The following is a 13,653-nucleotide window of genomic DNA, read 5'->3' on the forward strand; positions in this document are numbered from 1 at the left end:
TTTCAAAGATTTGAACAAAGTTACCAATATAATTATCTATGAGTTCCAGGATGTCCAACTCCTAGAAGTCCTCTGGGAGGGAGTAGAGATGAACCCAAATCGTGGCAGTAAGGAACAGTTCCTTGACAGGGTTGTAATAGGGTTCCTAGTGCCTCATGAATAGGCCAACGTTGTTCATGAAATAAGGGCCATTATCCAGAATTCGTTTCCTGTCTTCAAGCTCCTCGAATATTACTGTGAAGAATCCCTTGGCCCTAAGGCGTAGGTCAAAAGGAGGTTTGGGTTGCCATTTTAGTTGGATCTAGCGAAGGATGTCCGTTTCCCGCGGCCAAATGCCCATAAAATTGTATATAATTGCATGATCTTGCATAAATTGACGAGATTGTTCCAGACGATTGTGGGGGATAACCAACTTTGGATTCTTATTAGCTTCCTGCAGGCAACGACCTTTCATCCTTGCTTGCCGTTGTGCCCCTAGGATTGGCAATTCTGCCTGCACGCTCCTTCCCGAATTTGAGGGCGATAGTATCGAAGCCGGGTTCATAGCTCCCGTGAGGATTGATTAGAAGGAGGGGGCTGATCCCCCTCCCCTTGGCGGCCCCATCCATGGGGCAATAAACTTAGCACGCTATGTGGAGGCAACACTAACAGAAGAGGCATGGGGATGCAACATAAGAATTCAGGGTTTCACAGGAACCCTAGTGCGATGCAACAAACGAAGGAGAGCAAATTTCTCAATGTTTTTCCAAATTTACGTCCCACCATGCATTACTTTAAAATCATAGAGTTTAAAAAGCCAAAAAACTATTTATTATTATACCATGGTATTAGGCATTCAAATTTGCTTTGACTATGTATTACTTTGTCTTTGACAAAAAAATTGTGCCGCCTATCCATAGTTTAACATTGGGAATTCAATTTTTGTTAATTTTTATTGTTATTAAATTTATTTATTTGTATGGTAATTCGTTGAGGTCTTATTATAAGATGTTTAGTAACTTCTATTTATATTAGTTACTAATTTTTTGTTTTTAATTTTATTTCCTTTTTATTTAGCTTTTTTTAATTTTATTTCCATTTTTATAAATCATATTTTTTTCCTCTAGATTTTCAATTTAAAATCACTTATTATTATATTAAAAACATATTTTAATAAATTTAATTATAAAATAATATATATATTAATAAACAATTATATATATAAACTATATTAATTAATCATATTTCTTAATTTTTAATTTTATTGATTTCATTTAATATTACAATATTTTATTAGTTATTTTATTTCTAATTATCTAACTTTTATTTATTTTCATTTCTAATTATCTAACTTTTATTTATTTTCATTTTTAATTATCTAATTTTTATTTATTTATTTTTATTTTCAAAATAAAAAAAATAAAAAATATATCCATTAATAAATTTAATAGTCAAATTACTCCCCTAAAATAAGAGATAAATCTCTTACCTGATAAATTTTTTTTTATCATGCATCAATTTGATGTGTAACTTAAAAATAACACTAAAATTAATAATAATAAAAAATTATAAAATTACTTGAACCCGAACCCGTGTTCAAACCCTTTTAGGTAGTCCGATCATGGGTTCCTTCACATTTTTGAATACTGGATCGGAGACTGCACGTCATAGTGTCCGGCTGAGCCAGCTATATATAGATCAAGGTTTCACCTTTAAGGATTCCGTTTAACCTACTCAACACTCTGGTCTTCTAAAACTCGGAGAACTTCTGAAACATATTCTTTGTCGGTCGGGCTTTCATTTATTTCGTCACGTCAATCGGTTTTTTATTTCGTCACGTCATTTGTTTTCTGAGCCTTGAAATTTTTATTTCGTCACGTCATTTGTTTTCTGAGCCTTGAGAACCCTGTCTGGGGCAAAGAATAAAGATCACTAAACTAAATTCGCACGAAGAACTTCTGATCACCTGGAAAACCCCTGTCTGGGGCAGAAAATAAAGACCAGTTAACTGAGTTCGCAACGCCTCTGGTGAACTTTGCTTTTATAGGTTTGTCAAACCTCTACAGGCCTTCATCCACATAGGTTTTACAAGCGTGTATTGTTTGATTTGAAGATCTATAATTTTGGATATTTTTGTTTTGTTTGTATGAATGTGTAAAAATGTTGGTTTGGAGTGCAGCTGCAGCGGTGTTGTTGGTGATCAGGGCGTTCTACGGAAACGCTGGTTTAAAACCCAAGCTAACAAGATGTTTAAAGGCTTACCGAGATTGCCTAAGTTTGCGGTTCCGCGGCGTTATGATCTGGAGCTTAGGCCTGATTTGAATGCCTGTAAATTTGACGGCAAATTGGCCGTCACGTTGAATGTCATCCAAGATACTAAATATCTCGTCCTCAATGCTGCGGATTTGGTGATTGCAAACAACTCCGTCCATTTACGGAGCTCTGCCTCGTCGAAGGTAAATAATAACATCTAATTAAAGCTTTGTCGATTTATTATGTGACAGTTCGTAAATGGGGTTAATTCGACAAAAAGATTACAATGGGGTATTTTTATTATGCTCATTACAAAGCTTTCTGCTTATCTTATTTGACATACTGTTATGTTAAGATGGACATAGTTTGCAAGGTTTCTTGATTCACTGGTGTGTTGGGTGGAGTATCAAGTTCTGAGCTGTGGTTTTATCTTTGTTTGGTCTGTCACCGGATAACAAGTTCTTATAGCATGTTAAGAACTGATGAGCCTCGGTGTAAGTCCCGGACGATTTTGACATAATAATCACTCCTCAGATTTGGCATTTAAGTCTCTGTGTTTGTATTTGTAGAAGTAACCTTAAATAGGAAAGGAAAAATATAATAGAATAAATATAAAATTTTTTTAGCCTCCATGATACCAACACCAATAGGTCTATGAGACAAAAGGCATACTTCTGATTATACCATTCCCGTACAGAAGTATGAAAATCATATCATATTCCAAATGCCGATGGAATTGTGCCAAATCTCTCTTTTAGTTTTCAGATTTGATCAATCTTCATTTGACTTGAAATGAAGAAAATTATCCCAACTGTTGCCAGCCTTTATTGCTTTCACTTTGAAGTTTGAATTATTGTTTACAGGGCAGAATTGTGCCCAATATCTCTTGTAGTTTTGAAACTTGATCAAGCATCTTTTGAGTAAGTGTTGAGCAGTAGCCACCTTAGCCACCTTTAAAGAGGCAGATACTTCCGCCTATAGTTTAATTTTATATGGTATCTTTCATGATCTCGAATTGCCATTTAACTGTTTTGGTCTGAAAGGGAAGAAAAAAAACCGTTGTCTATATTATTGTGGGTAATTAGGGTGATGTTAGGGTCTTTATAATTATGTCGGAATGCTACGAACATGGTATTCAGTGACCCTTGCTGCTGTGTTTTCTCTATGCAGGTGATAAATCCGTCCAATGTCAGTATTGATGCAGAAGATGAGATTTTGGTGTTGGAGTTCGATGAAACCTTGCCACATGATGAGACAATTTTGGACATTGAATTTCAGGGTACTCTGAATGATCAGATGAAGGGATTTTATCGAAGGTACATGTGTTGTTTCATTTTTCTTCATATTTTTAGTTTTTTCTTTTTTTCCAAAATTTAGTTTTTTGGAAGGGTAAAGTCCAATGCTCAGAGATTTTTATTGTTTAGAAAATTTAATGTAAATTTATTTAAATTTTAGACACAAGCTCCTATGGCAATGGATTATACTTTCACGTTAGGCTATGGATGCTACAAACTTCTAACCAAAAGTAGCTGAATTGACTTGTTGACTTGCATGCTTCAGTGCATATGTGATCAATGGTGAGAAAAGGAATATGGCAGTTACTCAGTTTGAGCCAGCAGATGCTCGAAGGTGTTTTCCTTGCTGGGATGAACCTTCTTACAAGGTACAATATTAAAAATACCCATGCTTTTGATGTTGAAGTAGTAGTTTTTGTAAGTGTTACATAGTAAATATGAGGTTGGCTTGTAAATTGAAGTTGAAGGGAGCATCCACCTTTGTCCTCCTGACCTGTATCTTGATATGAAAGAGTTGGTCATCTCCTTCTCTTTTCTCTGGTGGAGGCTACTCATGTTCACCTTGCTTTGCATTGTTTTATAAGTTATCTTTTCGTCTACGTTTGATCTCCTTAATCTTTTTGTCTACATTTGATTTCCTCTCTTTTGGTTTCTTGAATCCATACCTAGCATGATCTTCTTCTTAGGATCCCTTTACAATTCCTTGTATTCAATGTAGGATGTGCTTCCAAGTTTTTTCTTTGGTGTTAGTGTCTATGGTTATAATGGTTGCAATGGTTCTCGACAAGTCTTGGCATGATGCTTTAGCCATAGTTGGGCAAATGCTATCTTTCGCTCTTCTCCTACTTTGTCCACACTAAAATATGTTACTAGTTGTTACAACCAATGAATTAAGCCAACAACATTAACTTCAACTTTGTAGGGCTTAATGTCTGCTTTGTCTTCAACTTTGAATCGAGGGGAAGATATGGTGTTGGAGAAGGGCCTTATACGTGAGGGAGGCTCTTGGACTCAAGTCGTCTTCGTTCATGTTCCCCCACCACTGGGCATTACAATGATGACCACCTTCTTCTACTTGATGCTTTTAGATAAAGGCACCAAGAATAGGAAGTTGGTATCCCCCCCTTAGTTTCCAAATTTATGAGGTACATGGAGGCATCTAACCTTCGCTTACAAGACCCTTGCTATATAGTGTTGTGTTTAGGGTTGGGACAAATCTTTTGATCATACTAGAGATTTTTCTTTTATATCTTTGTGCCCAGAATTGCGGCCTGCTTAGATAGAGATTCCTCACCCAAACCGAAGTCAAAACAGGTCAACGCATCAAGTCAATGCAGTCAAACAACCTCCCAGCAGCTCGGTCAACTTTGGTCAATGTAGCAAACAGAAACCCTAGTTCACACGTGTGGAGAGAGAAGATTGCCTTGGATAGTGTGCCCAATCACAAGAGGAGAGACATGTGTGATGAGATGATGGTGTAAATGACTTGAGGTCTCCTTTTTATACGCAACGTTGAGGATGAATTGGGGGTTGTGTCCCTGTTTTGCTTGCTGGCCGACCTTGACAATTTGTCCATAATATAAATAAATTCATATCTTCATTTGTACATGTCAGAATCAGATGATCTTTAGATCAATCCTACACCTCTTTGAGGGAGGAATCTAATAAAAATACCAGTTGTCATAAATAATACGACCCATGTGGAGTTTGGCCCTAGTGGCTGTTATGCTCTTAACCTGCAAGACAATTACCAGAATACCAAATATGCGAAGAAATATACCCAGAACATAGAATAGTGAGAAACAAGAGCAAGTATTTTATTATTTAGAAAGCAATGTTCACTTGCCTCTTCGAGGGGACAACTTCCAATAGAGCAAAGCTCGATTACAAAATAAGTCATGATGCTCCTCGTAGGGAGTCTCTATCCTTTATATATGACTCATACATGCAATACCATGGATCAATACCATGGTTCTTATTAATACCATCTATCTAATACCATGGCCCATTTGCAACTAACTGTGGTCCCGTCATTAATTGCGGGTTAACCACTTACAATTATTAGTATGGGCTTTATTGACTCCTTACTTAACTATAACTATGACTCGATCCTACTACATAAATAAGGGGGTTAGGGTGGGACCCTAACATGCTCTCCCCCTTAAGAATAGCCTTGTCCTCAAGGCTGAAGCTGCGGAAACTGCTGAAAAATAGTGGCTGGTTCCCAGGTTGCATCTTTCGGAGAGGTGTCTTTCCACTTGACGAGGACTTCCCTGATCATGCGGCCACGCAGGTGCTGTTCTCGTGTGTCTAGGACCTGTTCAGGTTGGAGCCAGATTGACCCTTCTTCATCCAATTCAGGTAGACTGGTTTGAATTCTGCAATTGTTCCCAATCACTTTCTTGAGGCATGAGACATGGAAAACTAGATGGGTTTTTGCAGTGGGTTGCAAAGCTAGCTTGTAGGCCACTTCTCCAATGCGCTGAAGTACTTGATATGGTCCCTAGAATTTTGGAGATAGTTTATGACAACCGTTGTCTTTGAGTGATGTTTGCTTATATGGTTGCAGCCTCAAAAATACCTGATCCCCTTCTTGAAATTGGCTCTCTGAGCGATGCTAATCTACCTATTGCTTCATGTGGTTTTGGGCTTGATGAAGATTCTCTCTAAGATGGGCGAGCATGGTTGTGCGGTTTTGTAGGAGTTGATCCACTGCTTGTACCTTTGAGCACCCCTTGATATAAGAAGTAGGGGAAGGAGGGAGTTGACCATAAACTGCTTCATAGGGAGTCACTTTGGTGGTGGCATGATAGTTGGTGTTATACCACCATTCAGCTAGAGGCAACCACTGTACCCATAGATGTTGCTTTTCTGAAGTGAAACACCTAAGGTAGGTTTCCAGACATTTGTTGACGGCTTCAGTTTGACCATCCGTTTGTGGATGATAGGAAGTACTGAGTTTTAGTTGGGTGCCTTGTAGCCTGAAGAGTTCCTGCCAAAAATTATTGGTGAAGATCGGGTCACGATCAGACATAATAGAAGTGGGCATGCCATGCAATTTGAAGATCTGATCCATGAAAGATTGAGCGACCAAAGTCGGTGTAAACAGGTGGGGTAGGGCGCAGAAATGAGCATACTTAGAAAGTCGGTCCACAACCACCATGATGACTGACTTGTTTCTTGACTTTGGAAGACCTGTAATGAAATCCATAGAAACCTCCGTCCATATAGATGCCGGGATGGGCAACGGTTGTAATGTGCCCGGTGCTTTGACTGTCTCCCCTTTGTGGTGTTGACAGACATCGCATTCCGCTACAAAAGTAAGGATGTCCTTTTTCATGCCTGTCCAAAAAATTGATCTTCTAGTGCGAGCATATGTCTTCTGAAAGCCTGAATGTCTTGCAATGGGGGATGAGTGCAATTCTGCCAAAATGCAGCTTTTCAGGGTGGATGTTGGTGATATTACGACTCTGTCCTTGTAGCGAAGAATCTCATCCTGCCACGAGTAGCCCTTGGTGGAATTTGGATCGGCCTGCAATTGAGTAATGAGTTGGGAGAGCCAGGGATGTGAAAACCATTCCTTGCGAGCCTCTTCAATCCATTCTGGAATGGGAAGGGAAATTGCGAGCATGGTACTTTCCTCCTCAAATTGGCGAGATAATGCATCTGCTACACTATTTTCGTGCCCTTTCTTATAAATGATCTCATAATCATATCCCAGCATTTTGGCGAGCCATTTATTTTGTTGTGGGGAGGATAGGCGTTGCTCCAAAAAATATTTAAGACTGTGATGGTCTGTGCGGATTTGGAAACGTCGCCCTAGTAAGTAAGGTCGCCAGGTATCTACTGCATGTAAGATGGCCATCATTTCCTTCTCATAGGTAGATTGTCTCAGATTTCACCCACTTAGTTGTTGGCTTGTGAAGGCCAAGGGTTGACCTTCCTGCATTAAGACTGCCCCAATACCCGTACCCGAAGCATCACATTCAATGACAAAAGATTTGGTGAAATCAGGTAGTGCTAAGATTGGAGTGGAACACATGGCATTTTTGAGAGCTGTAAATGCCTATTGTGCATCATCATTCCAAAAGAATGAATTTTTATTGAGGAGTTGAGTGAGGGGCTTCGCAATGCGACCATAATTGCGGACAAATTTGCGATAATAGCCTGTGAGACCCAAAAATCCTCTCAGGCTCTTCAAGGTCTTAGGTTGAGGCCAATCTTGCATTGCCTGGATCTTTTTGGGGTCCACCTTGACACCTTCACGCCCCACAATGGCCCAAATACTCAACTTCTTCCATGCCAAAAGAACATTTGGACATCTTAACAAATAATTTATGCTTGCGGAGTAGTTGCAAGAGCAGATCTACATGCTGAAGATGTGCAGCCCAAGTGCAACTATAGATGAGGATGTCATCGAAGAAGACAAGGACAAATTTCCTGAGATATGGTTTGAGAAGGTGGTTCATAAGGCTCTGAAAAGTAGATGGGGCATTACAAAGACCGAATGGCATGACCAGGAACTCATAATGGCCTTCATGAGTTCTGGAAGCAGTCTTTGGAATGTCGACTTCCTTCATGCGAATTTGGTGGTAGCTTGAGCGAAGATCCAACTTAGTGAAGAATTGAGCCCCATTGAGTTCATCCAGCAAATCATCAACAACCGGGATGGGAAATTTATCTTTGACTGTCAACTTATTGAGGGCCCTAAAGTTTGGACACATCCGCCATTCCCCATCTTTCTTGAGCACCATGACCACCGGTGATGAATAAGGACTAATGCTGGGACAAATGACACCTGCTTCCAAAAGTTCCTTGATTATTTTTTCTATTTCATTCTTTTGGGTGAACGGATATCTGTATGGGTGCACATTTGGTGGTTGGGCCCTTGGAACCAAGGTGATGCTATGATCATGTTCCCCTTGCGAGGGTGGAAGCTCATGAGGCTTGTCAAAGACTGGCAGATGGTTATTTAAAATCTGTTGCATCTCAGGATGAATCGGCAGAGAATTGGGTTCGACGGCCTGGATGTCATTAAATTGAGCTATAACTCCATGATGGCCCTTTTTTAGCAATTTTTCCATCCTATGTGAGCTGATGATAGGGGGAGCTCCTGCCTGGAGTCCACGGAGGGTATGTGTGGAGTTGTTCTGCTTAAAGCTCATATATAACTCCTGGAAATCCATTGTGATTGGCCCAAGAGTGCAAAGCCATTCAGCACTGAGGACAATGTCGCACCCTCCCATGTGTATGGCAAACATGTGGGTCTTCAACTGATAATCCCCCATTTGAAGTTTGACATTTTCACAGCGGCCTTCACATTTCATTGTTCCCCCATCCGCAATTTGGACTTGGATGTTAGAAACTGCTCGTACAAAACAATGCACTGCTTCCCTGACTTTTTGATGGATGAAATTATGTGTACTTCCACTATCTATCAAGACTACTACTGGGCGATGTTTAATAAAACCTTTGATTTTGAGAGTTTGAGGTGAAGAAATCCCTGCCAAAGCATGCAGCAAAATCACTGGTTCGTCAGGGACATTGTCCTTCTGGTTGTCCTCTTCTACCTCCTCCGGTTCCTCAAAGGGTGGGGCTTCCTCCAATGAGCTGTAATCAGTGGCATCAGTTTGAAAAAATTTAGGCTCCTTGCGTTTATGACTTGGGGAGTATTTTTCATCATAGTAGTAACATAATCCCTCCTTTCTTCTTTCGGCCGTTTTTGCAGGTGACACCTTTTGGACCTTAAGTGTTTGAGTCGTGCTGTGAGCCTGTGGGGGGCAACCCTTGGCGGTGAAATTTGGGCGAATGGACTGGGCTGCTAACGCACGTTCTGCGTTACGAGCTACCTTGCAAGCCTCCGACCATGTGGGAGGGTCGTGTAGTCGGACGTGGGCTTGTATGGCCTCTTTAAGACCGCTGATAAAACATTCTCTTTCAACTAGGGAGAACTCTACTTGTTAATCCATTTGCCAATTTGTACCATCTCTGACATGCATGCACTGCTCTGTTAAACTATGAAGAAGAAGAAGTGATCGAGAATGTATCATACCATTCTCTATTGACTCAAAGTCGGTCCCAATCAAAAGAGAGTGTCTCATACCACTCTTACTGACCCGATGTCAGTTCCCATCGATCCCAGATCAATATCCAAAATCCTAGCATATGGAGTATGGTAGTACACGATGCGTCCATTAGTAGTACTATGGTCCTTATCCTCATTGCCCTACTCATGGACCAGATGAGAGGTACTTCCCATGAGTCCCAGACTACATGGGTAGGATGTCTCGGTGGGAGAAGGATGAACCACTCGTCCTGCTCACATGTCGCCAAGCGGTATCACAGGGGAAGGATGAACCACTCACCTTGTACTCAACAAACGATTAGGAGAAGGGTGAACCACTCACCCTATGGTTGCTCACCGCTCCAGGAAGTACCCCAAGCTCCCCGGAGCTCCCAGAGCTCAATGTCCATCTCACACAGGACCCTCATAAGAAGGTCTCTCCACGACTCCAAGTCGTCCTTCTCGAAAGGCCAAGAATTTGACCTGCCCCAGGGGCTTTGTCAGAATATCGACGACTTGCTCATCAGTCCCAATGTGATGGAGCCTCATTGCTCCTCGTTGTATCATATCCCAGATAAAGTGGTACTTGATATCTATATGCTTGGAGCGATCATGAAACACAGGATTCTCTGATAATCGGATCCTCAATCAGGCAGCTTCACAGGAGGCCATACTAGTAGCTATGTATTTGGCCTCGGCGGTGCTCAAGGCAACCGATTTCTGCTTCTTGCTCATCCAGGATATCAAAGCAGAACCCAAAGAAAAACAACTTCCAGAAGTGCTTTTGCGATCCACCACACTGCCAACCCATTTAGCATCAGAATAACCATGCAGCCTCACATTTCCGGCAGTGTATCTTAGTCCATGAGTGATTGTGCCCCGAAGATACCTCAGAAGATTCTTGGCGGCAATCCAATGTATATGATGAGGCTCAACCATATATTGGCTCAATGTGTTAACTGCAAAACATATGTCTAGACGGGAGTTCACCAAGAACATCAGTGCTCCTATGAGTTGACGATACTCATAAGCATTTCCCAATTCAGATCCAACAACACTACCAGATAACTTCTTAAAGTTAAGTTCCATCAGAGTAGTCACAGGCTTGTAGTCCACCATCGCAAATCTTTCCAATATCTTCACAACATATTTTCCTTGAGAGAGGAAAATTTCACTTGGCTTTTGCCAGACCTCCAACCCTAGGAAGTAGTGCATTGGCCCTAGGTCCTTCATCTCAAATTCAGAAGCCAAATCCCTCTTACATTTGTGAATGAGAGGGTTTGCACCTGTCAGAAGGAGGTTGTCCACATAAAGTACCAAAATGAGAGGTTTTTCATTTTCAACCTTAAAGTAAAGATTCGGATCGGCTTCACTTCTAGTGAATCCCAACTTCATCAGATAGCTATCGATCCTCTCATACCAAGCCTGAGGTGTTTGCTTCAATCCATAGAGAGCTTTCTTCAACCTGCATACATGAGATTCCTGATCATGAACTTCAAACCCCTCGGGTTGTTCCACATAGACTTTCTCTTTGATTTAACCATGCAAGAAGGCGGTCTTGACATCCATCTGATGTAGGTTCCAACTTTGCGAGGCAGCAAGGGCTATGATTGAGCGGATGGTGGTGTATTGGGCAACAGGTGCAAATATCTCATCGTAATCTGCACCTTCCTTTTGAGAGAAGCCTTGAGCAACAAAGTGAGCCTTGAACATTTCTGCACTTCCATAAGCTCCATGCTTGATTTTGTAGAGCCACTTAGAAGTGATAACCGATTTGTCTTGGGGTCTAGGGACCACATCCCAGACATCATTCTTCATAATTGACTCATTCTTTATTCATAACCATGCTTTAAAACTCCGACTTCGACTCGGAAACGACCGAGGGTTGACTCTGAGTCTGACTCTGACTCGGTATTGACTTCGTTGATTTGATTTCAATGACTTAGTCGTTGTAAAAAATACATTAATTTTTTTATTTATGAAAACATAATTTTAAAGATTTTCATTCATGTTTCCAAACACAAAGCTTTAGAATATAGAGAGAAAACAACATATGATCAAAGTAGGCTCATGAATACATCCATTATATCAAAATGGCACCTAGTGCACTATCCAATACAAAGTTCATACTTAGACACCAATGCTAGGATTCTTTTCTGCCTCAGCCTAAGGACAATCACTAGACTACCAACAACAATAATACCAAGTCTCTGCTCTTAATGAAGTCTCAAAACCCTTGATTTAATTATGGTCAAGCTCCAGAACAATCGGAGGTAAATATGTATTTATTAGTCCATTGCCAGAACGTTTTCCTTTTTAAAAAAATTGTATGGCTCAACGCATTTTTTCAGTTTTCTAATTCATGCCACGAGGATAACCATACTCCAGCCTTGCAATTTTCAAAACTTTCTAACAATGATAGATTACTTTAGGGCTATAAATATGCAATAAACAACAACCCAACCATTGATATGTAGGAGGCGGAACAACTTTTGACAAATGTGCTTCAAGATTTTTGTCAAAGAGCCCAGCGGATCGAGTTGTTACCGAGCCGACTGAGTCATTACCGAGTTGGCCGAGTTGTTACTGAGTCGACCGAGTCAATGACTGGCTCGGTAACAACCCGACCAGCCGTTCCGTTTCGGCCACCGAGCCGACCCGGCCAGGCATTGGCTTGGTCTGACTCGGTCGAGTCGGAGTCGACTTAGTCGTTTTTTAAAACAATGTTCATAACATCCTTCCATACTTGTTGCTTTACGACTTCTTCGAATGATGAAGGCTCATTTTGAATGATAGTGCTCATGGCCGTCAAATATTCTTGGTACCTGTTCGGCTTCTTGCTTTCACAGAAAGTCCCCCTTGGTGCAATTTGCCTCTCAACATCTTTGAGAGTCTCCCTAAGCCATGAGGGTCTCCTCTTGGAGGAGGAAGGCTCATGAGGGAGTGGATCAATATGATCCACATGTTCATCAACATCAGGCATCGTTTCGTCCTCTTTTTCACCCTGATTCCCGGTGTTAGCTTCTTTGTCCTTCCTTAGGATAGGAAGGTTGTTGATCTTCATGAGGGCCATATCTTTGTTGAAGGTGACATCATGACTTATCTCAACTTCCTTTTATCCAGCCACATAGATTCTATATCCCTTAGAATTTTCACTATAGCCCACAAAGATTCCTTTCTTCCCAGATGCACGCAATTTGCTTCTTTTCTCTTTCGGCACATGAAAATATATGGGGCTTCCAAAAATTCTAAAATGAGAGACATTGGGTTTCTTACCAGTGAGCATTTCTTCGAGAGCCTTGGAGTCCAATGCTTGATGAGGGCATCGGTTTTGAACATACACAGCGGTATTTGCAGCTTCACCCCATAGAAACTTTGGGAGGTCTTGATCATGAAGCATGGCACAGACAACTTCTACAATAGAGCGATTCTTCCTTTCAGCCACACTATTATGCTCGGGAGTGTATGGCGTTGTAGTCTCCCTCTTAATGCGAACTTCTGTGCAATAATGTTGGAATTCATTGGATTCATACTCGGTCCCATTATCAGTCCTCAATATCTTGATTTTCTTCCCGGATTTGTTTTCGATCAGGGCTTTGAAATGTCGGAACCCAGGTGAACACTTAATTTTTTTTCTTCAAGAAGTAGATCCAGGTCTTGCGAGAATAATCATCCACAAAGGTGAGATAATATAAGTATCCTCCCAAGGAGTTTACGTGCATATACCAGATATGAGAGTGGATCAATTGCAATATGTTTGTGGTCTTGCTATTATGTGAGGGGAATGGTCCCTTGTAAGTTGTCCTTCGGCACATCCCGGACATACACATTCATGCTCTACTTTGAACTCGGGCATACCTGTCACCATCTATTTCACATCAGGTAGGGCCTTATAATGAATATGCCTATTCCGCTGCAAAATTTAGTAGAGAAATGATCTGTTTTAGTGAAAAGAAACTAGTTTTCAGATTATTCGTTATAGCAGATCAAAATTTCATGGATTTTCTACACTATTATGGACCAATGCTTGAATTGGTCATCCACAAACTCTGTATAGGCCTT

At 40.8% G+C, this 13,653-nt stretch overlaps 1 protein-coding gene across 1 annotated transcript in view; it reads left to right on the plus strand.

Annotated features, from left to right (window-relative positions):
- The first annotated feature begins 1,592 nt into the window (after nucleotides 1–1,592).
- LOC149144268 (aminopeptidase M1-like) overlaps nucleotides 1,593–13,653 on the plus strand; it is a 117,960-nt gene continuing 105,899 nt past the window's right edge. The window contains 4 exon segments of the mRNA XM_089448166.1: nucleotides 1,593–2,026; nucleotides 2,159–2,435; nucleotides 3,403–3,548; nucleotides 3,793–3,895. Of these exon segments, the coding sequence (XP_089304292.1) occupies nucleotides 2,226–2,435; nucleotides 3,403–3,548; nucleotides 3,793–3,895 (459 nt within the window). The 5' untranslated portion in view covers nucleotides 1,593–2,026; nucleotides 2,159–2,225.

The sequence above is a fragment of the Pinus tabuliformis genome, chromosome X (assembly GCF_031772625.1).
Source record: "Pinus tabuliformis cultivar Carrire ecotype Pingquan chromosome X, CPIR1, whole genome shotgun sequence".
Taxonomy (NCBI): Eukaryota; Viridiplantae; Streptophyta; class Pinopsida; order Pinales; family Pinaceae; genus Pinus; species Pinus tabuliformis.